Below are 26,813 nucleotides of genomic sequence, written 5' to 3'. Positions count from 1 at the left end.
AAAAATTTCATTCCTTTGATCATTCTGCCAAAGCACAGGGAAGGGCCAAGAGGAAGGAGGTTGGATTCTGAACTGGTAGAAGGACTGACGAAGCAGTTATGTCCTGAGTGTACTGTGAGTGCACGCCATTCTCATGATCACCTGCTCACCTCTGCAGATATAAACTGATGGGTTCAAATTTCACTCCACAGAGGCTAACTTAAAATCTAGGCCAACACATCAGTGCAGTACTGAAAAAATGCTGCAAGTGAATATGGAAAGTTATGTCCCAGGTTATTGGGGCTACTTTATCAATTCATTGACAAGGAACATAGAAAGGGGGAACAGATGAGACTATTGTGTGATAGAGCTTAAAGACCGAGTGATTAATAATCTGCAGCCACATTAAAGGTATTTTGTTCCTTCACCAGCTGGCTTGGGTCCACATTGAGAATACACTGTTCTAAGTTGATGAGACTTAAAGCAAGGTGACACAATTGTGTCAAAACAGCTACAAAGTCTTAAACAAAAAAAATTAAACTAGCCACTTGGCTCAGCATTGACCATGGTCCTGGAAATGACAATGGCAAACCAGGGCTGTCACCTCTGCAAAATCCTCCTTGTTAAATCTCCACACTCATGAATGCACACCTTACAACGTCCCAGATGCCAGCATCACCCACCCTGGGTATGTCCTATCCAACTCAAGCTGCAGCACAAGTTAGCAGGGAATTATTTTAGGAGATCTCAGCAATGTCACTGGATCTCATGACATTTCATTAACATTGGGACAAACTTGGGTAAGAAAACCTTCTACTGATTGATTGCCACTCACCATCCCCTTGACTGACGAATCAGTCCTTCTCCACAAGGAGGGTTGAGGGTGGCAAGGGCACAGAATGCATCAGGAAAGGTGGATTAAATATCCACCATCGGAGTGGCTTGGTGACGTGACTACTTATCAAGCTGTCCAAATTCTTAAAGCACAGAGCTGCTAAGCTGTGTCTGTGGCAGGTGGGGAGGGCACCAACAACAATGGACGACCAACTTGACCTCAGTCTCACCAATATGCTTATTGCAGATGCATTTGTTCATGACAGAATTGGTTCGAGCACTCTCCACACAATTCTTGTGGAGATGGTACTGGTTTCAAGGTGACAAAACCCCACCTGATGTTGTGCAGCAATACGACCATGCGGAATGGCATAGATTTCAAACAAATCTAGCAACTCAAAACTGAGTGTCCATGAGGTGTTGTGGGCCACTAATAGCAGATGAACTGGATTCAAACACAATCTGTCACCTCAAGATGTGATAAATCCCTCACTCCACTATTATCATCAAGTCACAAGATTCCACAGATCTCAGAAGATTCTACCATTCGATTTCTCAAATCTAAATATTTTCATGTCAACATACTCAAAGATGTTCCCACTCAGCAGGTGAGACTCAAACCCAAATCTCATGGCTCAGAGGTCATGACACTACCAGTACGCCACAAAAGTCCCAAGAAACTAAAATGCGCAATCAGCATTTTAATTGCCTTGACCATTCTCTCACAATTTTTTAACCTATCACATATTTTTAATCGACTCTTTCTGATATGCAATGACACATGTCTGGGATAGCTGAGATTTGAGCCCAGACTTTCATGGCTTCAAGTTAGGGACACTACCCTGTGCCAGAAGACCATTGAAAGATTGTGACTCACTTCATCTCACAATGATTTGCAGCTGCTTTCTGGCTTCCTTTCACCATGTGATTTAAAAGGGCAGCAACCAGGGCTTGAACTGAACTGGTAACCAACAAACTGAACTAAAAGACTGTGTGGAGTTTGCACATTCTAGCTGTGCCTGCATGGGATTCCTCCCTGTGGTCCGGTTTCCTCCCACAATCCAGTGATGTACAGATTAGGTGAACTGGTCATGCAAAATTGCCCATAGTGTTCAGGAATATGTAGGTTAGGTGCATTAGTCAGGGGTAATTAGGGTAGAGTAATAGGGCAATGGACCTGGATGGGTTACTCTTCGGAGGGTCGGTGTGGACTTGCTGGGCCAAAGGGCCTGTTTACACACTGAAGGACTTCTATGGTTCTCTGATTATAATCCCAGCATGTTCACTACAGTGTCACCACAGAATCTGTCATGTCTCTGCTGGCTCCCTGAATGAGAAGTTAAATTAGAGCCACTCCCCGCCTTCTCTTCATAGTTCACCACATTTTTTATTTTAGATAACAATCCAATTTCATCTTCTTTGCTTCGATTAAACCTCCCTTGATCACACTCTCAGGCAGTGCATTGGAGATCATAAAAACTCACACTTCACAAAAGTTTCCCTCATGTACCCATTGCTTCTCTGTTCAATGACATTAAATCTGCACCCTCTGGTCTTGATCTTTCCATCAATATTATGCAGACAACACACACAGGAATAGGCTCTTCAGCCCACCAAGCCTGTGCCTATCCCTAAACCTTACTTAGACCCACTACTTATTGCCCATGCACGGTTTCCAAACCTCTAATCTATGTTCTGATTGATAAATAAAAGAAAGCATATTATTTATTCAATGTTCTGTCAATTTGTGCTGCCACTTCCAATGGTTCATGCAGACAAACACTTAGGTTTCTGTACTCCCGAACCCCGAAAGAATTGTCCCCTTTATTTTATGCTGTCCGTAGTATAAAACCAATCAGGTCATAGAGGCATAGATCTCTTCATTAAATTCCATTTGCCATTGATCTGCCCATTCTGTCTTTCTCTGTAATTTAGTACATAAGATCTGCAGCCTAAGAGTCTTGATCCTTCAATCAATGCAATACAGTACAGCACTGATCCAAGCAGAGCAGAACTTTCCCCAAGTGAAAATACAATCTAAGAAGCACACCCAGATTCCGATGGAAGTGGTGTGACAGATACTGTCAGGAGCTGCCTTACTCAGGCTACTGCTATATAACATGGTCATGTGATGTGTTCAAAACACTTAGAGTCATAGAGCTGTACAGTACAGAAACAGATCCTTCAGTCCAACTTATTCATGCGTCCTAAATAAATTAATCCTATTAACCGGCATTTGACCAGTATACCTCTAAACCCTTCCTGTTCATATACCACTCCAGATTCCTTTTAAATGTTGTAATTGTACCAATCTGCTCCATTTCCTCTGGCAGCTCATTCCATACACACACCAGCCTCTGTGTGAAAATGTTGCCTGTTGGGTCCCTTTTAAAGCTTTTCCCCTCTCAAATTAAACTTTTGGCCCCTCGTTTTGGACTCCCCTACCGTGGAGAAAAGACATTGTCTATTTACCCTATCCAGGCCCCCAATGATTTTACAAACCTTTAGAAGGTCACTCCGCAGCCTCCAATGCTCCAGGAAAAATAACCCTAGACTATTCAGCCTCTCCCTATAGCACAAACCCTCCAACCCCAGCAATATTCTTGTAAAACTTTTCAAGTTTCACAACATCTTTCCTACGGCAGGGAGACCAGAAATGAACACAGTATTCCAAAACAGTGCTAACTGATGTCCTGTACAGCACCAAAACGACCTCTCAACTATTATGCTCTTAACTATTAACGCAGTGACCAATAAAGACAAGTGTACCAAATGCCATCTTCACTGCCCTGTCTCCCTGCAACTCCATTTTCAAGGTAAATTGTCTCCTATTTGAAACCAACATAAACTTTCCCTCTCAAGTTCAACTGGTGGAACCAGTTTCACACCCTTGAAATATTTAAAGATTAATAAAGTTACATATCACTATCAACATCAGTCAGTGTGAAACATCTGCTGACCACACCCATGTTTCAGAAAAACGAAGTGAAGAACAAAGAAACAAAACAGTTCAGCTCCGACATATTCCGGAATCCAGAGAAACACGCAGCATACAGCTTTTTCATACAATAATGCCACTTCATCTTAAGGTAGGTAAACAAGAAAAATAAGTTTGTTCTCTTTATTTTCCTTGATTAGTGTAAGTCACACTGTAGAAGCATAGTGTTCTGCCTCAGTGCATATTTGCACAAATGTATCCTGAAAGCTGTTGGTTTAAAACAATGGTTTTCTACTATGGTCTTCTATACAGTTGGATAAGTCTGATACAGCAATGTGTGAGTGTTAATCCGACAACTGCTGAAGCACAAATGTTTGTGTGCAAAAGTGTTTGTAGGTTTCTTCATAGAATTTACGAGTACATTATCTGTGTATATGGGGTAAACATGTCTTAGATCAGTTCGATTACCTGAACAGAAAATCCCAAGGTGTGCACCCACACTTTCAGGATTGATTGTGTGAGGCTCCCTGCTGATGGTGAATTTTCACATCAACCAATGTCATCAATCACATGGAATAAGCACTGTGGAAGGCAAAACCTTAGGGAAGAAACTGAGGAAAATCTGGAAATTTACCCTCCACTACTGAATGCAATCAATAAGGCATTTCAATGTGGTGTCGCTCAAACCCAGCTACGATGGCCTGAACGACACAGAAGATTTATTGAGTAAAACAAAAGACTGCAGATGCTGGAGATTTCAAATAAAAACAGAAATTGCTGTCGAAACTTATTAGGCATGGCAGCATGAGTGGGGAGAAAGCAGAGTTAACGTTTCCAACTGGTGACTCATCATGCAGGACAGGATGCCATGGAGGTAAGAAACATGAGGGATGGAATCAGACTTCCAAGTTATTGTGCTCGATATCAAATCCTGGAGGTTGCAGGCTCCTTGGTTGAAAATGAGATGCTCTTCTTCTGGCTTGTGCCGAAACTCACTGGAACACTGAGATAGAAACATTTGGTGTGGGAACACAGTGATGTGTTGAAGTAGCAGGCAACTGGAAGCTCAGGGTCATTTTCACCGACAGAAAGTAGGTGTTCTATGAAACCTGTGCTTCATCTCTCCCATGTAGAGGAGATCACACTGTGAACAGCGAATACAGTAGACTAGATTGAATGAAGAGCAAGTAAATCGCTGCTTCATCTGGAGGGTCTGCCTGGGGCCTTGGACTGTGATGAGGGGCGAGTTAAACAGGCAAGTGTTAGATTTTCTGCAATTGCATAGCGAAGGTGTAATGGGGTTTGGGAAGGTTTTGGGAGTGGAAAAAGAATGGACCAGACTGTCTGGAGGGAATGGTCCCTGTGAAATGTTGACAAAGGAGGCCAGGCAAAAATGTGTCTGATCATGGCATCCTGCTGAAGATAATGAAAATGGCAGCCTTGGGTTTTTTGAATATGGAGGTTCTGGGGTCATAAGTGAAGACTTGGGTGGACATTACCACTGTTCTGGGAGGGAAGAGGGTGACGGCAGAAGTGTGGAAAATGGGCCAGAAAACAGCAAGAGCCTTGTCAAACACGGTGGTGGAGAATCCTCACTTGAGGAAGAAGCTAGACATTTCTGAGGCCCCCGTGTGAATGGTGGCATCATTGGAACAGTTGTGATGCAGATAGAGAAACTGGGAGAAACCAGTGTTCTTTCAGGAAGCAGGGTGTGAGGAATATATATTCAGGTAACCGTGGGAGTCAGTGGGTTCATAATAGGAATCAGTGAGCAGCCTCTCCCCAGAAATAGAAACACAGATGTCGAGGAAGGGAAGGGTGAACTCAGAAAATGACCAATCTCAAGGTGAGAGCGGGGTGGAAACTGGAATTGAGATTGACAATTATTTCCAATTCCAAACGAGAAAGGGAATCTGCATTAGTGATGCCATCGATACACTTGAGTTTAGAAGGAGGAGAGGGGATCTAATTGAGACGTATAAATTATTACTGGATTGGACACTCTGGAGGCAGGAAGCATGTTTACACTGATGGGTGAGTCCAGAACCAGAGGACACAGTTTAAAAATAAGGGGTAGGCCATTTAGAACAGAATTGAGAAGAAACTTCTTCACTCATAGAGTAGTGGACATATGGAATGCTCTGCCCCAGAAGACAGTGGAGGCCAAGTCTCAGAATACTTTCAAGCAAGAGATGGATAGAGCTCTTAGAGATAGTGGAATCAAGGGTTATGGGGATAAGGCAAGAACAGGATACCGATTGTGGATGATTAGCCATGATCATAATGAATGGTGGTGCTGGCTCAAAGGGCCGAATGGCCTACTCCTGCACCTGTTGTCTGTTGTCCATTGATAGATCAAAAGAAGAGTTGTGGTTGGAGGCCTGAATAGGATTTGAACAAGGGAAGTTCCCACAATGAGACAGTCAGAACACGGGTGTATGCAGATGGTCATGGCCAGCCCTTTGATCTGAAGGTGAGAGGAATTAAAGGAGTTGTTCAAAGTGAGGACAGGCCAAGGAGAATGATGGTGGATGGTTCAGGCTTTACTACTATGAAGCTGTGCAGAAGCCTAAGACTATGTGGATGGTAGACGGAAGTGTCAAGGGACTGCACATACATGGTGAACAGGAGTTGGCTGTTGCCCATAAACTGGAAATTTTGAAATCACGTAAAGCATCAGAACAATCATGAATGTGAAAGGGGAAAGATTGGAGGACAAGGGGAGAAAGGAGAGAAGAGAGCAAGGGAAGGTCTTTATCTTGGCAAAGCCACATGCATACTCCACCTGCCTCTCTCTGTTCAGAACAAAGCGTGGCATCTCTCTCTGACAAAGCAGTGGAATGTAAACTCAGAGAGGTTACACATCTTGCCTGCTCCATCACAAAAGGAATTTGATGGAGATAACAGTCACCACAACACCATCAACAGTACAGAATCACAGGATTGTTACAGTGCTGAAGAAGGCCATTCAATGCAGCATGCCGGCTGTCCAAATTATTTACTGCAAGAATGAAGCCACAAAATCAACAAGTTAAAACAAAATAATGTTCACAGTAAGACAAAAGAGTGAAACAAAACAAACATGAAATACTATGTCGGATAACCACCTGCACTCTAAATCCTCCAATCAATATAACTGAAGCTTGGTTCACAGCTGGTTACCTATTCTTGGATTCTGGATCTAACATTAGTCTTCTTCAGCCTGCTTGTACTTCACCATGAGGTTAATCATCTGAGTTTTTATTCTGTGACCTTTGAGGTGGGTCCAAGCAGTTTCCATTATCCATCTCCATCTGAGCCTTCATGTCCTGAGACGCTGGATGGCTCAGTTCCATTTCTCAGTTTCCCTTTTTAGTTTTCCCTTTCAATTAGGATCTGTTTCTAAAGATATTCACTTTGAAAGCATGGCTAGAGCGGCAAGATTAAAAAATGGCAATCATGGCATCAAATCACTGTTGGATGCTAACATCATCTGCATATTCTGGATATTGCATTCACAGCCCTGTATTGCCTCGCCAACATGGTGTCTGGCCTAGAGTCCCTCATATATGTGTGTTTGCACACCAAACAGCAATATTGCAAGTGCTACTGTCTCAAATTTCACAGTCACAAATGAGAACTTAGAGGTGCAGATGTTACCCCATGCAAGATGTTTTTACTTGAATCTTGTCTAACATTGACGTACTGGAAAAAGTCTTCAATCACACCTCGTGTCTGGGGGTACTCAGGATTTTGACATTGTTAAACATTTTTCAGGTATATGTTACGTTTGGAATCGAGGAGGTGTTTGAGTTTCTTGAGGGAACCTTAAGCAATGGAGGAAGATTTGGATCTCCACTTGGGAGACAACAAAGCCAAGAATATCAATAGGGAAAGGATAGAAGGATGAAGCCATCAAAGGAAAGAGGAAGTTGTTGGCTGGACATGCGATTACAGGATTCAAGAAGAGGTTAACCAACAGAGACTGCAACAAGGGGAGGCAACAATGGGAGGATTTTATCACGAGATGATTACTCCAGAGACGAGGTAATATCGAGGGACCTTCTTCAAATCATTGAATCCTTACAGTGCAGGAAGAGGCCATGCAGCCCATTCAGTCTGCACAAACCCTCCAAAGAGAATCCCACCCAGACCCAAATCCTTGACCTTATTCCTGTAACCCTGCACTGGTTAATTCACCTAGCTGACACATCCCTGGATGATATGGAATAATTTCCCACAGCCAATCTACCAAACCTGCACACATTTGTTCCCTGGAAGAGTACCAGAGAACCCAGTGAAAGCCCAAGCAGACACAGGTAGAATGTGCTTACTCCATACAGAAACCCAAAGCTGAAATTGAACCTGCTCCCTGGCGCTGTGAGGCAGCAGTGCTAACCACTAAGCCATCGTGCCACCCTCGTATCAGAAAATAATAATGACGTATCCTTTACAAATTTTGAAACTGTGCATAAGACAAGAGTTTTAATGCCAAATCAAAAGGAGCTCCACTGTAAACTCTCTTCCTGTCCAAAAGACGATTTTTTTTCTGTGTTCTCTTGTCAATCTGCCAATTTTGTGTTCATGTTGCTCAGTTTTCTTTCAATCCATGAGCTCTAAATTTGTCAACAAATCTATTATATGGCAATTTAACAAGCACCTTTAGAATTGCATGTAAAGTTCCTAATTCGGAAATACATCATGGTTCTTTCATTATCAATGGGTCAAAATTGTTTAATTCCTTTCCTGACAACACTGCAGGTATAGAGGAAGGTGGTGCACTTGCATTCTCAGGTCAACACACTTTTAAAAATACATCAACAAAGCAGCATTATTCAGATGAAATGCTGGAGAGGCTTTGTGAGGGAATTCTATAGATCCATGGCAGCAGAAGGAACGGGACCACGAGTGAGCAAGTAAAGTCAGAGAAGTTCAAAGAGGCTAGAATGGAAGGGGAACATTTTTCTATCAGAAAGTCAGGTTCAGGACAGACAAGGCCAGAGACACAACGAAAGAGGATTTGAAAACCAGAACATGTATTTAAAAAATTGAGGTGATGCTAAATCAGGAGCTAATCAGGTCAACGAAAAGTAAGATCTTTGCTGTACATGAACTCCATGTGACTTAGGGAGAGCGTTAAAGGATCACTCAAATCTATTCCTTCATCAGAATAACAAACAAAATCTGCAGGCATCACACTGCATGATGCCAGGTAATCCCATATCCAAAAATGTTTGCAATCAAAGTTACCAGTTGTAGACTTGCATAATTCAGTGTAAATAGCATTAGAAGAAGCGCTTATTTCAGAAGGGTGAAACCATTAGCTTTTGTTGCTGTTGAAAACTGAATTTATAAACCAATCCCCCAAGTAAAAATCTGATGTAGAAAGCACACCCAGATTCCAGTGGAAGTGTTGTGACTGCCACCGTCAGGCTCTGCCTGGCTTGGGCTACTGCCAAGTAATGTGGTCATGTGACGCATTGAAAACACATCTGATTTGAGACAAACATAACCTTTTCCTCTCAAGTTCAACCGGTGGACTCAGTTTCACATCACTGAAAGATTAAGATTCATGAATTTGCATAACAATGGCAAACAATGTCAGCGTGAAACCTCAGCTGGCCACATCGTGTTCTCTGGAAGCTGAACTGAACAGAAAACAGCTCCGGCATATCCTGGAATCCAGACAAACACGCAGCACATAGCCTTTTTACACAGTGATGCCACCCCACTCTACGGTAGGTATAACAAGAAAAATAAGCTCATTCTATTTATTTTCCTCAACTAGTCTATTTCACACTGTAGAATTAGAACATTCCTCTTCAGTGCATACTTAGTATCCTGAAATCTGTTGGTTTAAAACAGTGGTTTTCTACTATGGTCTTCTTTCCCTTGTTAGTAGACAGGCTTTTCAGTGCAGTTGTACAAATGATACAGCAAAGTGAGAGTGCAATGGACAACAGTTTAGGCACAAATGTTTGTGTGCATATGATGAACAGAATTTTCGCCATAAAATCTACAAGTATGAGTATATCATTTCTGTATTTAGGGTAAACATGTCTGAGATCAGATCGTGTACCTGAACAAAAATTCCCAAGCTTTAAAAGGGACCTATGGAGCAAGTTTTCGTATGGAAGGTGGTTCATTTATGGAATGAGCTGCCAGAGAAAGTGATGGAGGCTGGCACAATTACAGCATTTAAAATGCAACTGGACGGGTAAATGATTAGGAAGGATGGGGAAGGATATGGGTCAAATGTTGGCAAATGGGACTAGATTTATTTAAGACTCCATCCCTCACGTTTCTTACCTCCATGGCACCCAGTCCTGCATGACATGGGTTGTTTTCATCTGGATCAGTGGTGCTGGAAGAGCACAGCAGTTCAGGCAGCATCCAACGAGCAGCGAAATCGACTTTTCAGGCAAAAACCCTTCATCAGGAATAAAGGCAGTGAGCCTGAAGCGTGGAGCGATAAGCTAGGGTAGGGTGGGGGTGGGGAGAGAGTAGCATAGAGTACAATGGGTGAGTGGGGGAGGAGATGAAGGTGATAGGTCAGGGAGGAGGGTGGAGTGGATAGGTGGAAAAGGAGCTGGGCAGGTCGGAGAAGTCATGGGGACAGTGCTGAGCTGGAAGTTTGAAACTAGGATGAGGTGGGGGAAGGGGAAATGAGGAAGCTGTTGAAGTCCACATTGATGCCCTGGGGTTGAAGTGTTCCGAGGCGGAAGATGAGGCGTTCTTCCTCCAGGCGTCTGGTGGTGAGGGAGCGGCGGTGAAGGAGGCCCAGGACCTCCATGTCCTCGGCAGAGTGGGAGGGGGAGTTGAAGTGTTGGGCCACGTGGCGGTGTGGTTGATTGGTGCGGGTGTCACGGAGATGTTCCCTAAAGCGCTCTGCTAGGAGGCGTCCAGTCTCCCCAATGTAGAGGAGACCTCATCGGGAGCAATGGATACAATAAATGATATTAGTGGATGTGTAGGTAAAACTTTGATGGATGTGGAAGGCTTCTTTAGGGCCTTGGATAGAGGTGAAGGAGGAGGTGTGGGTGCAGGTTTTAAAGTTCCTGCAGAGGCAGGGGAAAGTGCCAGGATGGGAGGGTGGGTTGTAGGGGGGCGTGGACCTGACCAGGTAGTCACGGAGGGAACGGTCTTTGCGGAAGGCGGAAAGGGGTGGGGAGGGAAATATATCCCTGGTGGTGGGGTCTTTTTGGAGGTGGCGGAAATGTGCTGAACAGCCAACTGGCTTCCTCCTACTGTCAATTCTCATTCTCACTTGTTCAGCTTCTCTTCTGCTTCTTCATTCCTGAAGAAGGGCTTATGCCCGAAACGTCGATTCTCCTGTTCCTTTGATGCTGCCTGACCTGCTGCGCTTTTCCAGCAACACATTTTTAAGCTCTGATCTCCAGCATATGCAGCCCTCACTTTCTCCTTAACATCAATAACGTCCTTGTCTGTGTATCCCTTTTGTATCTTTCTCTTTCTCCGAGCTCAGTCTTCAGCTATCTGCTTAGCCAATGACCTCATCCTCGACTTTAGCATAAATATCATTTTCTCCAAGTTGCTTTCAGTTCTTATAAAGAGTCACAAGTTGGAAACTGCAAACACGTGTTGGAAACCGCCCACTCCAGTTACAGTCTCTGCCCCAACTCCCAGCTCCAGCCTTACATCCGTATACATCGCAGCATCCTCCGCCATTTCCGCCACCTACAAACAAACCCCACCACCAGAGATATATTTCCCTCCTCACCCCTATCCGCTTTCTGTAAAGACTGTTCCCTCTGCGACTACCTTGTAAGGTCCACATCCCCTGACAGCCCACCCTCCCCTCCCGGCACCTTCCCCTGTCCCCGCAGGAATTGCAAAACCTGCGCCTACACCTCCCCCCTCACCTCCGTCCAAAGGCCCCCCAATAGCAGCAGAGATGAGGAGAAACAGATTGGGAAACAGATTTTGGAAAGATGCAGAAGCCACAGGGTAGTAGTCATGGGCGACTTCAACTTCCCAAATATTGATTGGAAGCTCTTTAGATCAAGTAGATTGGACGGGGCGGTGTTTGTGCAGTGTGTCCAGGAAGCTTTTCTAACTCAGTGTGTAGATTGTCCGACCAGAGGGGAGGCCATATTGGATTTGGTACTCAGTAACGAACCAGGACAAGTGATGGGCTTGTTAGTGGGTGAGCATTTTGGTGATGGTGACCACAATTCTGTGACTTTCACCTTGGTTATGGAGAGAGATAGGTGCATGCAACAGGGTAGGTTTTACAATTGGGGGAAGGGTAAATACGATGCTGCAAGACAGGATCTGAGGAGCATAAGTTGGGAGCATAGGCTGTCAGGGAAGGATGTCATTGAAATGTGGAACTTTTTCAAGGAACAGATACGACATGTCCTTGATATGTATGTACCTGTCAGGCAGGAAAGAGATGGTCGTGTGAGGGAACCTTGGTTGACGAGGGAGGTTGAATATCTAGTAAAGAGGAAGAAGGAGGCTTACATAAGGCTGAGGAAACAAGGTTCAGACAGAGCGTTGGAGGGATACAGGATAGCCAGGAGGGAGCTGAAGGGATTAAGAGAGCTAAGAGAGGGCATGAAAAATCTTTGGCCGGTAGGATCAAGGATAACCCCAAGGCCTTTTATGCGTATGTGAGAAACATGAGAATGACGAGAACAAGGGTAGGTCCGATCAAGGACAGTAGTGGGACACTGTAATGAGTCGGAAGAGATAGGCGAGGTCTTGAATGAGTACTTTTCTTCAGTATTTACAAATGAGAAGGACCGTATTGTTGAAGAGAGAGTATGAAACGGACTGGTAAGCTAGAGGAGATACTTGTTAGGAAGGAAGATGTGTTGGGCATTTTGAAAAACTTGAGGATAGACAAGTCCCCCGGGCCTGACAGGATATATCCTAGGATTATGTGGGAAGCAAGAGAGGAAATTGCAGAGCCGTTGGCAATGATCTTTTCGTCTTCACTGTCAACGAGGGTGGTACCAGGGGACTGGAGAGTGGCGAATGTTGTGCCCCTGTTCAAAAAAGGGAATAGGGATAACCCCGGGAATTACAGGCCAGTTAGTCTTACTTCGGTGGTAGGCAAAGTAATGGAAAGGGTACTGGATTTATGAGTATCTGGAAAGACACTGCTTGATTAGGGACAGCCAGCACGGATTTGTGAGGGGTAGGTCTTGCCTTACAAGTCTTATTGAATTCTTTGAGGAGGTGACCAAGCATGTGGATGATGGTAGAGTAGTGGATGTAGTGTACATGGATTTTAGTAAGGCATTTGATAAGGTTCTCCATGGTAGGCTTTGCGGAAAGTCAGGAGGCATGGGATAGTGGGAAATTTGGCCAGTTGGATAGAGAACTGGCTAACCGGTCGAAGTCAGAGAGTGGTGGTAAACGGTAAATGTTCAACCTGGAGCCCAGTTACAAGTGGAGTTCCGCAGGGATCAGTTCTGGGTCCTCTGCTGTTTGTAATTTTTATTAATTGGAAGAGGGAGTCGAAGGGTGGGTCAGTAAATTTGCAGATGATACGAAGATTGGTGGAGTTGTGGATAGTGAGGAGGGCTGTTGTCGGCTGCAAAGGGACTTAGATATGATGTGAGTGGCAGATGGAGTTCAATCCTGTCAAGTGTGAGGTTGTCCATTTTGGAAGGACAAATAAGAATGCAGAATACAGGGTTAACGGTAGGGTTCTTAGTAAGGTGGAGGAGCAGAGGGATCTTGGGGTCTATGTTCATAGCTCTTTGAAAGTTGCCACTCAAGTGGATAGAGCTTGTAAGAAGGCCTATGGTGTATTAGCGTTCATTAGCAGAGGGATTGAATTCAAGAGTCGTGAGGTGATGTTGCAGCTGTACAGGACCTTGGTAAGGCCACATTTGGAGTACTGTGTGCAGTTCTGGTCGCCTCACTTTAGGGAAGATGTGGAAGCTTTGGAGAGGGTGCAGAGGAGATTTACCAGGATGTTGCCTGGAATGGAGAATAGGTCGTACAAGGATAGGTTGAGAGTGCTAGGCCTTTTCTCATTGGAACGGCGAAGGATAAGGGGTGACTTGATAGAGGTTTATAAGATAATCAGGGGAATAGATAGAGTAGACAGTCAGAGACTTTTTACCCGGGTACAACAGAGTGTTACAAGGGGACATAAATTTAAGGCGAAGGGTGGAAGGTATAGGGGGGATGTCAGGAGTAGGTTCTTTTCCCAGAGAGTGGTGGGGGCATGGAATGAGCTGCCTATGGGAGTGGCAGAGTTAGAATCATTGGTGACCTTTAAGCGGCAATTGGATAGGTACATGGATAGGTGCTTAAGCTAGGACAAATGTTCGGCACAACATCGTGGGCCGAAGGGCCTGTTCTGTGCTGTATTGTTCTATGTTCTATGAACCTTCCACATCCATCAAAATTTCACCTACACTTCCACACATGTCACTTACTGTATCCATTGCTCCCAATGCAGTCTCCTCTACACTGGGGAGACAGGATGCCTACTCGCAGAACTTCAGAGGACATCTTCGGGACACCCGCACCAATCAACACCACCGCCTCATGGCCGAACACTTTAACTCCCCCTCCCACTCTGCCAAGGACATGCAGGCCCTGGGCCTCCTCCATTGCCACTCCCTCACCACCCGACGCCTGGAGAAAGAACGCCTCATCTTCTGCCTTGAGACCCTCCAACACCAGGGCATCAATGTGGATTTCACTAGTTTCCTCATTTCCCCTCCCCCCACCTTACCCCAGTTCCAACCTGCCAGCTTAGTACTATCCTCATGACCCGTCCCTTCTGTCCATCTTCCTTCCCACCTATCTGCTCCACCCTGCCCTCTGACCTATCACCTTCACTGCACTCTCAGCTACCTTCCCCCCAGCCCCACCCCCTCCCATTTATTTCTCCACCCCTGAGGCTTCCAGCCTCATTTCTGATGAAGGGCTTTTGCCCGAAACATCAATTTTCCTCCTCCTCGGATGCTGCCTGACTTGCTGTGCTTTTCCAGCACCACACTCTTGGCACTAATCTCCAGCATCTGCAGTACTCACTTTCACCTCAATTGAATGAAGAGCAGGTAAATTGCTGCTTCATCTGGAGGGTCTGTTTGGGCCTTGGACTGTGATGAGGGGTGAGTTAAACAGGTAAGTATTATATCTTCTGCAATTGCATGGCGAAGGTGCAATGGGGGTTTGGGAAGGTTTTGGGAGTGGACGAGGAATGGACCAGACTGTCTGGAGGGAATGGTCCCTGTGAAATGTTGACAAAGGAGGCCAGGCAAAAATGTGTCTGATTATGACATCCAACCGAAGATAATGAAAATGGCAGCCTTGGATTTTTTGAATATGGAGGTTCTGGGGTCATAACTGAAGACTTGGGTGGATATTACCACTGTTCTGGGAGGGAAGAGGGTGGCAGCAGAAGTGTGGAAAATGGGTCAGAAAACAGCAAGAGCCTTGTCAAACACGGTGGTGGAGAATCCTCACTTGAGGAAGGAGCTGGACATTTCTGAGGATGGTGGCATCATTGGAACAGTTGTGATGCAGATAGAGAAACTGGGAGAAACCAGTGTTCTTTCAGGAAGCAGGGTGACAGGAATGTATAGTCCAGGTAACTGTGGGAGTCAGTGGGTTCGTAATAGGAATCAGTGAGCAGCCTCTCCCCAGAAATAGAAACACAGATGTCGAGGAAGGGAAGGGTGGACTCAGAAAATGACCAATGTCAAGGTGAGAGCGGGGTGGAAACTGGAATTGAGATTGACAATTATTTCCAATTCCAAATGAGAAAGGGAAACTGTACCAGTGATGTCATTGATAGACCAAAACAAGAGTTGTGGTTGGAGACCTGAGTAGGATTTGAACAAGGGAAGTTCCACGTACCCCACAATGAGACAGAACACGGGCACATGTCGATGGCCATGGCCACCCCTTTGATCTGAAGAAGGTTAGAGGAATTAAGCAAGTTGTTCAAAGTGAGGACAGACAAAGGAAAAGTATGCTGGATAATTCAGGCATTATTACTATGAAGCTGTGGAAAACCAGAAGAATATGCGCATGGCAGATGGAGGTGTCAAGGGATTGCACATCCACGGTGTCTGAAAAATGGAAATTTTAAAATGAAGTAAAGCGTCAGAAGAATCGCAGATGAGAATGGGGAAGGACTGGTGGGAAAGGGAAGAAAAAGGACAAGGGTAGATCTCTAACTTGGCAAAGCTACATGCCTACTCCACCTGCCTCTCTCTGTTCAGAACAAGGCTTAATGAAGTTCACTTGACATGAAGAGCGTGGCACCTCTCTGACAAAGCAGTGGAATGCACACTGGGAGCTGTTATACATCTTGCCTGCTCCATCACAAAAGGATTTCAATGAAGCTAATAGTCACAGAGTCACAGAGATGTACAGCACAGAAACAGACCCTTTGGTCCAACTCATCCACGTCAACCAAATATCCTAAACTAATCTAGTCCCATTTGCAGCATTTGGCCCATATCCCTTTCTATTCATATTCACATCCAGATGCCTTTTAAATGCTGTAATTGTACCTGCCTTCCCTACTTCCTCTATATATGCACCCCCCTTTACGTGAAAACGTTGCATCTTAGGCACGTTGTAAATTTTCCCCTCTCACCCTAAACCTATGCCCTCCAAACCAGGGAAAGAAACCTTGTCTATTTACCCTATTCCTGCCCCTCATGATTTTATAAACCTCAGCCTCCGACGTTCCAGGAAAAATAGCCCCAACCTGTTCAGCCTCTCCCTATAGCTCAAACTCTCCAACCCTGGCAACATTCTTGTAAATCTTTTCTGTACCTTTCAAGTTTCACATCCTTCCTGAATTGCACACAGTATTCCAAAACTGACCTAATCAATGTCCTGTACAGCTGCAACAAGACCTCCCAACTCCTATACTCAACGCTCTGGCCAATAAAGGAAAGCATACTAAACACCTTCTTCACCATCCTAGCTACCTGAGCCTCCACTTTCAAGGAATTATTGCTATGGACCTGGTAAGCCCCCCTCCAAACATTTCAAGAAGGCAGCCCAGACCCTAGCCTTTCTAGTTGTTTTCAGGAGGTGTAATGTGGATATTCCAGGAGGGATCTATTTACAGACTAATGAATGAAACATGAACAAAAGAGAACAGAATATAAAATAACTTAACCTATCTGAAAACCCAATCAACTTTATCGTAACATAATGATGTTCCAATTTCCTGCAACATCCCAAAAACACCTCCTTGGCAAAAAATGGTAAAATCAAACATAGGTTATTTCAGGAGACATCTTTCTGACATCTTTCAGGAGAGATGTCAGAGAGAGTCAGTCAGTAAACCTCTGTTGAATCAGGGAACCTTTTTTTCCCAGCAGCTTTCAAACAGTCTGCTTGCTAAAACCCAATCAAACCAAACCAGGAATAACCCTGAATTGGGAGAACTGGCCACTCCTCTTTCACTGTATAAGTGTTTTAAAAAAACTTAAAAGCTTCTCAACATATTGGAACCTCTGCCTTTACGACCCCTTTCGATAACCTTGTTAAAGGAGCAGCATCATCACACTGTGAACCTGCATTCCAAGATCTCTTTGTTCAACAACACTCACCAGGACCTTACCATTAAGTGTGTAAGTCCTGCCCTGATTTGCCTTTTCAAAATGCAGGACCTCACATTCATCTAAATTAAACTCCATTTGCCACCCCTTAGCCCACTGGCCCATCTGATCACGATCATGTTGTACTCTGAGGTCACCACAACACCATCAACAGTACAGAATCACAGGATTGTTCCAGTGCTGAAGAAGGTCACTTAATGCAGCATGTCTGCATCATCTTCCAAATTGTTTACTGCAAGAATGAAGCCACAAAATTCCAGAATTTAAAACAAATAGAGTTTACAGTATGATACAAGAGTGAAACAAAGCAAACAAGAAATATTATGTCAAATAACCACCTACACTCTGAATCCGAGAATCAACATAATTTGAGCTTCGATTCACAGCTGATTGCCTATTCTTGGGTTCTGGATCTCCTTCAGCCTGCCTGTTCTGCACCACTGAGTTTTCATTCCAGGGTGTTTGAGGTAGTTCCACATAGTTTTCATTTCCCATCCCAATGTCAGCCTTGGTGTCCTGAGAAACTATAAGGGTCCGTTCAGTTTCCTTTTTCAGTTTTCCCTTTCAATTAGGATCTGCCTCAAAAGATATCCAGTGTGAAAGCACAGCATTACAGAAGATATTAGCCAGAACAGCAAGATCAAAAATGGCAATCCTGGCATCAAATCAGTGCTGTATGCTGACTAATATCATCTGCCTATTCTGGATACTACCTTCATAGCCCTGTATTGCCTCACCAATATGGTATCTGGCACACATCCTTCATACATGTGTGTTTGCACACCACAGAGCAGAATTGTACATGTTACTGTCTCAATTTTCACAGTCACAGATGAGAACTTTGAGGTTTGAAAACTATCTGGTGCAAGTGATGATTCTTCTCTAACATATCGATACTGGAAAAAGGCTTCAACCATATCTTATATCTGAGGATATTTAGGATGTCAGGTTGAAAGTTTTTCAGGTAAAGGTTGAGTTTGGAATCAATGAGGTACTTGAGCTTCTTGCAGGAACCTTAAGCAATGGAGGAAGATTTGGAACTCCACATGGGATACAAAAAAGCCAAGAATATCAATAGGTAAAGGACACAGGTCCCTGATGCTGTTAGCTGTGCTAACCACTGAGCCAACATACCACCACATCACTGTGGCAAATGGTGGAATTTGCATTCAATAAAAGTTTGGAATTCAGAGTCTAATGATAACCACGAAACCAGTGTTGATTTTGAAAAAATCCATCTGGCTCACTAATGCCCTTTAGGGAAGACAACTGTCATTCTCACTTAGTCTTGCCTACATGTGACTCCAGACCCACAGCAATGTGTTTGACTCTTAACTATGCTCTTGGCAATTATGGAAGGGAAATAAATGCTAGCCTCGCCACATCCCCTGAATGAATAAAAAAAAGTGAAGCCATCTCACAAGTAGAGGAGATTACTACAAGAAAGGAAATAACTGGGTTTGAGAAACAATGAACAGACATTTAAGATGATAGTCGAAGGGCTCAAAGGGGTCAGAGGAATCATGTGGTGGGTTGGAGATGGTAACAAAATTAGGAATATTCTGGACTTAACAATTCTCTAAACTAAGCTATGGAAGCCCAAGTAAATTAGACTCTGAAATATTAAGAACTCAAATATGAATACAAGGCTCAACACATGAGAAGATCATGTGATAATTCTAGAAAGATTCATAATGTTACAGATGGTCATCAGTTGTATGTTTGTTTGGCATGCAGGTTGACAATGACTTGGCTTATTTGGTACCTTTCTTCATTGCTGTCTGCATCTATACGATCATCCATTTGATATCATCTGCACCTCTTTGGCTGCTCGGATTGACGAAAATCTTGCCAATCATCAGTTTATGCATATTCGTTGTATGCAAAATATTTCAACACAATCATCGCAATCATCGAAAACTACTTATGGGCCTCATATGTTCAGCGATGGGTGATGCGTTTCTCCTTAAAGATGACAATCAGTTTTTAATTGGAGGTAAGCACATTATCTTGAATTTAGATCTTGTTGCAGTTTAACTGTGTAAAAGAACACAAGAAGGTGGTTCCGTGCAGCAGAGTAGTGATGTGTTTGCCTCCAAACTGGCAGCAGCTGTTGGGTTGGAGTCCAATGTCATTTGTATCACATTGACTTCAGATCATGGTCAGGTTCCTAATGAACCAGAAGATGAAATTATTTTCCCTTGAAGAAAAGAAATTAGCACGACCTAAAAAGTGTTCCTAACAATATTCGCTTCTACAGCTTTTGGATTGCGTGAGGAGATGCAAGAAATACATGAAGAACAAAGCAATCAAAGAATGGCACATTCACATCAGTCACCAAGGCTGTGAGCGCAGAAATCCAATTTAAACAGATCTATTCAATTAGGCCAAAACTAAATACTTGTGATAGCTCCTAACAAATTTGGAATGATTAATTTTTCTTCCATTTTCTTGCAAATTTTCTTCTCTTGGCTGACGGTTGTTATGGACCAGGCCAGATCCTCTCAAAACATTTTAAGAAAGTAGCTCAGACCCTAACTTTGCCGGTTGTTCTAAGCAAGTGTAAAGTGGATATTCTAGGAGTGATGCAGCTGGCCCAACCACTTAGTTTTAAACTAATTCAGAAGGGGGGATGGGAACCTAAATTGTAGGTCCAGCGTCCAGGAGGTTGAGAGCAATGAGGTCAGAAATGACGTTTCTAGGTCGCAAGAGTTCACTGGCAAGCAGGAACGTGGTTTTAAATGTGTCTACCTCAACGCCAGGAGCATCCAGAATAATGTGGGTGAATTTGCAGCAGGGGTTCATACCTGGGACTTTAATGTTGTGGCCATTTCAGAGACAAGGATAGAACAGGGAGCAGGAATGGTTGTTGCAGGCTCCAGGATTTAGATGTTTCAGTAAGAACAGATAAGATGGTAAAAGAGGGGGAGGTGTGGCATTGTTAGTCAAGGACAGTATTACGGTGGCAGAAAGGACATTTGAAGACTCGTCTACTGAGGTAATATGGGCTGAGGTTAGAAACAGGAAAGGAGAGGTCGCCCTGTTAGGAATATTCTAGAGGCCTCTGAACAGTTCCAGAGATGTATGGGAAAGGATAGCAAAGATAATTCTGGGTAAGAGCGTGAGAAACAGGGTAGTTGTTATGGGGAACTTTAACTTTCCAAATATTGACTGGAAATATGATAGCTGAAGTACTTTAGATGGGTCAGTTTTTGTCAAATGTGTGTAGGAGGGCTTCCTGATAAAGTGTGTCGACAAGCCAACAAGGGGCGAGGCCATATTGGAATTGGTACTGGGTCTTTGGAGGTGGGTGACCACTTTGGTGATAGTGACCACAATTCAGCTATGTTTACCTTACTAATGGATAGGGAAAGGTATACACCACAGGGCAAGAGTTATTGTGGAGGAAAGGTAATTATGATGTGATTAGGCAAGATTTCGGCTACATCGAATGGGGAAGGAAACTGCAGGGGAAGAGCACAACTGAAAAGTGCAGCTTATTCAAGGAACAGCTACTGCATGTCCTTGATATGTATGTACCTGTCAGGTAGGGAGGAAGTGGTCAAGTGAGGGAACCGTGGTTTACTGAAGAAGTTGAATCCCTTGTTAAGAGGAAAAAGAAGGCTTATGTTAGGAAGAGACATGAAGGTTCAGTTAAGGCACTTGAGAGTTACAGGTTAGCCAGGAAAGACCGAAAGAAAGAGCTAATAAGAGCCAGAGGGGGACATGAGAAGTTGTTCACAGATGGGATCAAGGAAAACCGTAAAGCTTTCTATGGATATATCAGGAATAAAAGGATGACGAGAGAAAGATTAGGGCCAATCAAGGATCTTCTGTGTGAAGTCCAAGGAGATGGGGGAGACACTGAATGAATATTTTTCATCAGTGTTCACACTGGAAAAAGACAATGTTATAGAGGAGAATACTGAGATACAGGCTACTAGCCGAGACGGGATTGAGGTTCACAAGGAGGAGGTATTATCAATTCTGAAAAGTGTGAAAATAGTTAAGTCCCCAGGGCCAGATGGGGTTTATCCTATGATTCTCTAAGAAGCCACAGAGGAGATGGCAGAACCTTTGGCTTTGATCTTTATGTCATCATTGTCTGCAGGAATAGTGCCAAAGACTGGAGGATAGGAAATGTTGTCCCCTTGTTCAAAAAGAAGAGTTGAGGCAACCCTGATAATTATAGACCAGTGAGTCTTACTTTGGTTGTGGGTAAAGTGTAAGAAAAGATTATAAGAGCTAGACTTTATAATCATCTAGAGAGGGAATAAGTTGATTTGGGATAGTCAACATGGTTGTGTGAAGAGTAGGTCGTTCCTCACAAACCTGATTGAATTCTTTGAGATGCTGACCAAACAGGTGGATGAGGGTAAAGCGGTTGATGTAGGTGTATATGAATTTCAGTAAGGCGTTTGATAGGATTCCCCATGGTAGGCTATTGCACAAAATATGGAGGCATGGGATTGAGGGTGATTTAGCGGTTTGGATCAGAAGAAGACAGAGGGTGGTGGTTGATGGGAAATGTTCAGCCTGGAGTTTAGTTATCAGTGGTGTGCCGCAAGGATCTGTTTTGGGGCCACTGTTGTTTGTCATTTTTATAATTGACCTACATGAGGGTGTAGAAGGATGGGTCAGTACATCTATGGATGACACTAAAGTTTGTGGGGTTGAGGATCGTGCTGAAGGATGTTGGACATTACAGAAGGACATAGATAAGGTGCAGAGCTGGGCTGATTCGTGGCAAATGGTGTTTAATGCAGAAAAGAGTGAGGTGATTCACTTGGAAGGAGCAACAGGAATAGAGTACTGAGCTAATGGTAAGATTCTCAGTCGTGCAGATGAGCAGAGAGATCTCAGTGTCCTTGTACATAAATCCCTGAAAGTTGCCACCCAGGTTGATAGGGTTGTTAAGAAGGCATATGGTGTGTTAGCTTTTATTGGTAGAGGGATTGAGTTTCGGAACCACAAGGTCATGCTGCAGCTGTACAAAACTCTGGTACGGCTGCACTTGGAGTAATGCATACAGCTCTGGTCACCGCATTCCGGGAAGGATGTGAAAGCTTTGGAAAAGGTTCACAGACGATTTCCCAGGATATTGCCTGATATGAAGGAAAGGCTGAGGGACTTGAGGCTGTTTTCATTTGAGGGAAGAAGATTTCGAGGTGACTTTATTGAGACATACATGATAATCAGTGGGTTAGATAGGGTGGACAGTTAGAGCCTTTTTCCTCGGAAGGTGATGGCTCGCACGAGGGGACATAGCTTTAAATTGGGGTGCAATAGATATAGGACAGATGTCAGAGGTAGTCTTTTTACTCAGAGAGTAGTAGGGGCATGGAACACACTGCAACAGTCGTAGACTTGCCAACTTTAAGGGCATTTAAATGGTCATTGGATAAACATAGGGATGAAAATGGAATAATGTAGGTCAGATGGGCTTCAGATTGATTCCACAGGTCGGTACAACATTGAGGACCAAAGGGCCTGTACTGCGTTGTAATGTTCTATATTCTAAAACAGAATTTATTTGCAAAGCTACCAAATGAAACTCCAACAAAACAGAATAGAATGCAGAATAACTTAACCTATCCAAAAACCCAACAGATGATCCCAACTTACTGATGCTGTTCCAAATTCCTGCAACAATCCCCATAAACACATCTTGGCACAAAGGGCAAATTAAACACAGGTTCTTACAGGAAAGAGAGAGATGGCAGTGAGATTCAGCATGGAACACCTTCTTCCATGGAGCTGTTTTTTGGACCAGCAGCCTGAAAACCCGACTGACTGTTTTCAGTGAATATCCAGACTGCCAAAAACAAATCAAACCAGAGAAAAGCTGAGCTGGAAGAACTGGCCACTCCCTTTCATTGCACAAGTGTTTTGTTTAAAACCTTGAAAGCCTTTTTTCTGAGGCAGTATCTGTTAGTTATTATCAAATTGGCCCTAAAACCCTTCAAATCTAGACTCTCAGCAATTCTGCATTTATGACCCCTCTAAAACATAAACCAAGGACAACATAACCTTGTTAAAGGAGGAGCATCATCACAAGGTGCTCAGTATTTCTGGGTGCAATTTCATTGGAGTCAGGTGTCATTTTGCACACAAGTACCTCTTTTCTGAGCATGAACAGTGAGAGTTAACAGTGGAAAGCATCATGCATGAGCATTAATCTATTTTTACATGATGAAGACACATCTAAACAAAGCAGGGGCTCCTAGGTTAGGATCTAGACCTTGGCCTATTCTCTTTCCCTTTTCCAAGAGAAAGTTATTGTGACAGTCCTGCTGTTACCCTTACTTTAATCTCTCTGGTTTAATTTGTATTAAATCAAGAAAGTCATTGGATCATCCATTTTCTTGAGGATTTGTTTGAGACAGATTGGGGGAAACAGAGAACAAGAGTTAGACAGCTGATGTAGTCTATATGGACTTGCAAAAGGATTTTAAGAATCAAGTCCATTTAATCAAGTTCATGGAACAAATGGGGAAGTAAAACCAGAGTTAGAAATTGAATGAATGTCAGGAAGAGTTGCTGTTGGTTTTTGAATTGGAAGGTGGTGGAGAGTGGAAAATTTCCAGAGAACAACAAAAACCTGCATTTGTAGTCCTTTCAGCACAAATACTGTCACAAGGCATTTCAAATTCAGTCTTGCACTTCACTGTTTACCAGAGTTTCTCACTTTGCTTCTGTTTAACTTCAGGTGGGGCCATGTTTGCTCTTGCCCACTGTTTGTATACGTGGGCCTTTGGGTTCAAGCCTCTGAATCTCCGAGCAGCGAGTTTAGTTGCCTTGGTCGTCGGGTTGGGTTGGATCTTTCTCAGCATGTGTTCAAAGGTATGGCAGATGCTCCTGCTCTGCTGTTACTGCGCCTTGATTGGGATCATGTCCTGGAGAGCCAATGCTGAAGTGCTATTTCATCATCCAAGAACAAGAACAAAGGTGACTGGCGCAATTGGAGCTGTACTTTTCATGGTATCTGATTTCACTTTGGCGATAAACCTGTTATGTTTTCAAGTTCCACATAACCAGCTAATTGTCATGAGTACATACTATGCAGCACAACTGTTTATTACCCTCAATATTGTTAGAGATAATCAAAAAAAAGAGTGACTCGATTGTCCTTAACTGTACAATTGAGATTGTTTGATGTTACAATCTCCAGTGTTTTTTTTTTGTTTTTCATGAATAAACAATTAGTACAGATACAAAAACAGAAGGTGTTGGAAAAGCTCAGCTGGTCTGCTGCATCTGTGAAGAGAAATCAAAGTTAATGTTTCAGGTCCAATGACCCTTCCTCAGAAGGGTCTGAGTAAGGACCTGAAATGTTAACTTTGATTTCTCTCAACTAATGCTGCTCGACCTGCTAAGCTTTTCCAGCAACTGCTGTTTTTGTTTCTGATTTACAGCATTTGCAGTTCTTTTGTTTTTTTGAATAGATATGGATATCATTCCAACATTAAAACTTGTGTTCAGTTCTAACCTCATTACATACATATCTCTTTTTGCTTGTATTTGCTGAAATTATTTTATTTACTAAGCTTGCAAATGATACCAAAATTGGTGGTGTAGTGGACAGTGAAAGCTATCTCAGAATATAATGGGACCTTGATCAGATGAGCCAATGGGCCAAGAAGCGGAGGACGGAATTTAATGCTTGATTAGATTCCCTACAGTATGGAATTGATAAATGTGAGGGCTCTGAGGATTGTTGCCAAACAAAGAGACTCCGGGGAGCAGAAGTATAGTTTCTTTAAAGTGGAGTCACAGGTACATAGGATGGTGAAAGTGATGTTTGGCACACTGATCTTCATTAGTCAGTGCATTGAGTATCACAGTTGGGACATCATACTATGGCTGTACTGGGCATTGTTGAGGCCAGTTTTCAAAAACTGCATTCAGTTCTCGTCTCCCTGCTTTAAGAAAGATGTTGTGAAACTTGAAAAGGATGTTGACAGGATTGGAGGGTTTGAGCTAGAGGGAGACGTTATGGCTTTTCTCCCTGAAACATCAGAGGCTGACAGGTAACCTTTTAGAGATTTATAAAATTATGAAGGGCAAGGATAGGGTGAATAGCCAAGGTCTTTTTCCCAGGATAGGGAGTCCACAACAAGAGGGCATTGGTTTAAGGTGAGAGGGGAACGATTTGAAAAGCACCTGAGGGACAACTTTCTCTCGCAGAGGGAGGTGTGTGTATGGAATGAGCAGCCAGAGGAAGTGGTGGAGGTGGGTACAATTACAACATATAAAAGATATCTGGATGGTACATGCAGGGTTTAGAGGCATATAGGCCAAATACTGGCAAAGGGGACTCAAACAATTTAGACAATCTGGTCGGCTGAACAAGTTGGACCAAATTTTGTGCTGTACTTCTCGATGATTTTATGACCTCTTACAGTGATCAACCCTCAATGTGGAAAGTGAAATATACAGGAGCTTATGCTGTTAATATTTACTCTGGAGATCTGTGTTAAGACATCAATGTTCCTCACTGGTAAATTTGTCAGAAGTGAGATTTAAGTAGCTTTCAATTGTTCACTGGTCACCAAGACTGAGAGTGTTTAACTTCAACTCCAAACTGAAAGCTGTTTCTTCTGTGCTTTTAGTTTAGGATAGTGATGTGGGGATTGCTTGCAATGCATACCTGTTTACTGCCCAGGTACTCTCAATGGAACTGTGTAGCACTTGTGTCCAACACCTGGCCAATGGAAATCTGGTAATCTCTTGGTAAAGAGGCCTTTAAACCTGAGAAAATTCAGATCCAACTCTCCCGATATATTTTGTATTCTACAATTTGAATGGTTCAGATTTGAATATTTGGAAAGGGCTATTTTTCTCATTATTCCTCAATTTAATAACATCAAGGTCTGTGAGCACCAGCAACTTGAGACAAAGATAAATGAATGGGGAAAAATAAATTAACTTTTTCCTGAGACCTGGCTCCAACCTCACAGTCAAGACAATAAAACCTGAATATTCCGGTGCTAAGGCATTCTAGTAGGTTCTCCTCTTGCCTATTTCAACCAAATGCAGTGCTTAGATGTGCAAATCATTTGTCTTTAGACTTTTTCACAATAATGTAAACTTTTTTGTGTTCATCTTTCAAAATAATTGTTTTGTTACCTTTTATCAATGGAATCTTTAGATCTGCCAGATGTTCTGGCTTTAAATTGTTTCAGTTCCAAGTTTGTGACTCTAGTTCTTGGCTGGAAATAGTTCTGATCATCACTGTATTGTAGTCAATTATAATGGACTTGGACATATTCACCAATTTGTTGATTGTACTGAATTTGTGTCCTTCTTCTGACCATATCTAGTCTCTGATATCTTCTGGCATTTCCATTGGTTCAGGATAATCATAAGATCATGCTTCCACTATCTTTCCAGCAATTTGATTGGACTGAGGAAATTGTGCAAAGGTCGGAATTCACTGGATTTTTTTTTCAGTAATATCAGTTGTTCATGAGCCTCCTCTTTTCACATCTCTGTCCCTGACT

General features: G+C 43.3%; 1 protein-coding gene and 1 long non-coding RNA gene across 3 annotated transcripts in view; one reads left to right on the top strand and one right to left on the bottom strand.

The window, feature by feature from the left end:
- Positions 1-26,813, bottom strand: part of LOC148135694 (uncharacterized) — a 136,452-nt gene that overhangs the window by 33,592 nt on the left and 76,047 nt on the right. The window lies entirely within an intron of this gene.
- Positions 3,497-26,583, top strand: LOC122543114 (lysoplasmalogenase TMEM86A-like). Of its 2 annotated transcripts, none has more exons than XM_043681391.2 (3): positions 3,497-3,902; positions 19,048-19,306; positions 24,020-26,583. In XM_043681391.2, exons 1-3 carry the CDS (start codon positions 3,885-3,887, stop codon positions 24,427-24,429), a joined length of 687 nt encoding a protein of 228 aa, XP_043537326.2. In that variant the 5' UTR covers positions 3,497-3,884; the 3' UTR covers positions 24,430-26,583. The 2 variants fall into 2 exon arrangements, with proteins under 2 accessions (XP_043537326.2, XP_043537327.2); XM_043681392.2 differs by lacking the exon at positions 3,497-3,902 and adding an exon at positions 9,239-9,468.

The sequence above is a fragment of the Chiloscyllium plagiosum genome, unplaced genomic scaffold (genome assembly GCF_037043375.1).
Source record: "Chiloscyllium plagiosum isolate Xiang-an unplaced genomic scaffold, Cpla_swu_hap1 HiC_scaffold_48, whole genome shotgun sequence".
NCBI lineage: Eukaryota > Metazoa > Chordata > Chondrichthyes > Orectolobiformes > Hemiscylliidae > Chiloscyllium > Chiloscyllium plagiosum.
This window is presented reverse-complemented; position numbering and strand designations above follow the sequence as displayed.

Bases quoted from the DNA above. Each gene is read 5' to 3' on its own strand.
- LOC122543114 (XM_043681391.2), top strand. The intron at 19,307-24,019 runs GTAAGCACATTA...GTTTAACTTCAG, and splicing joins CAATCAGTTTTTAATTGGAG to GTGGGGCCATGTTTGCTCTT.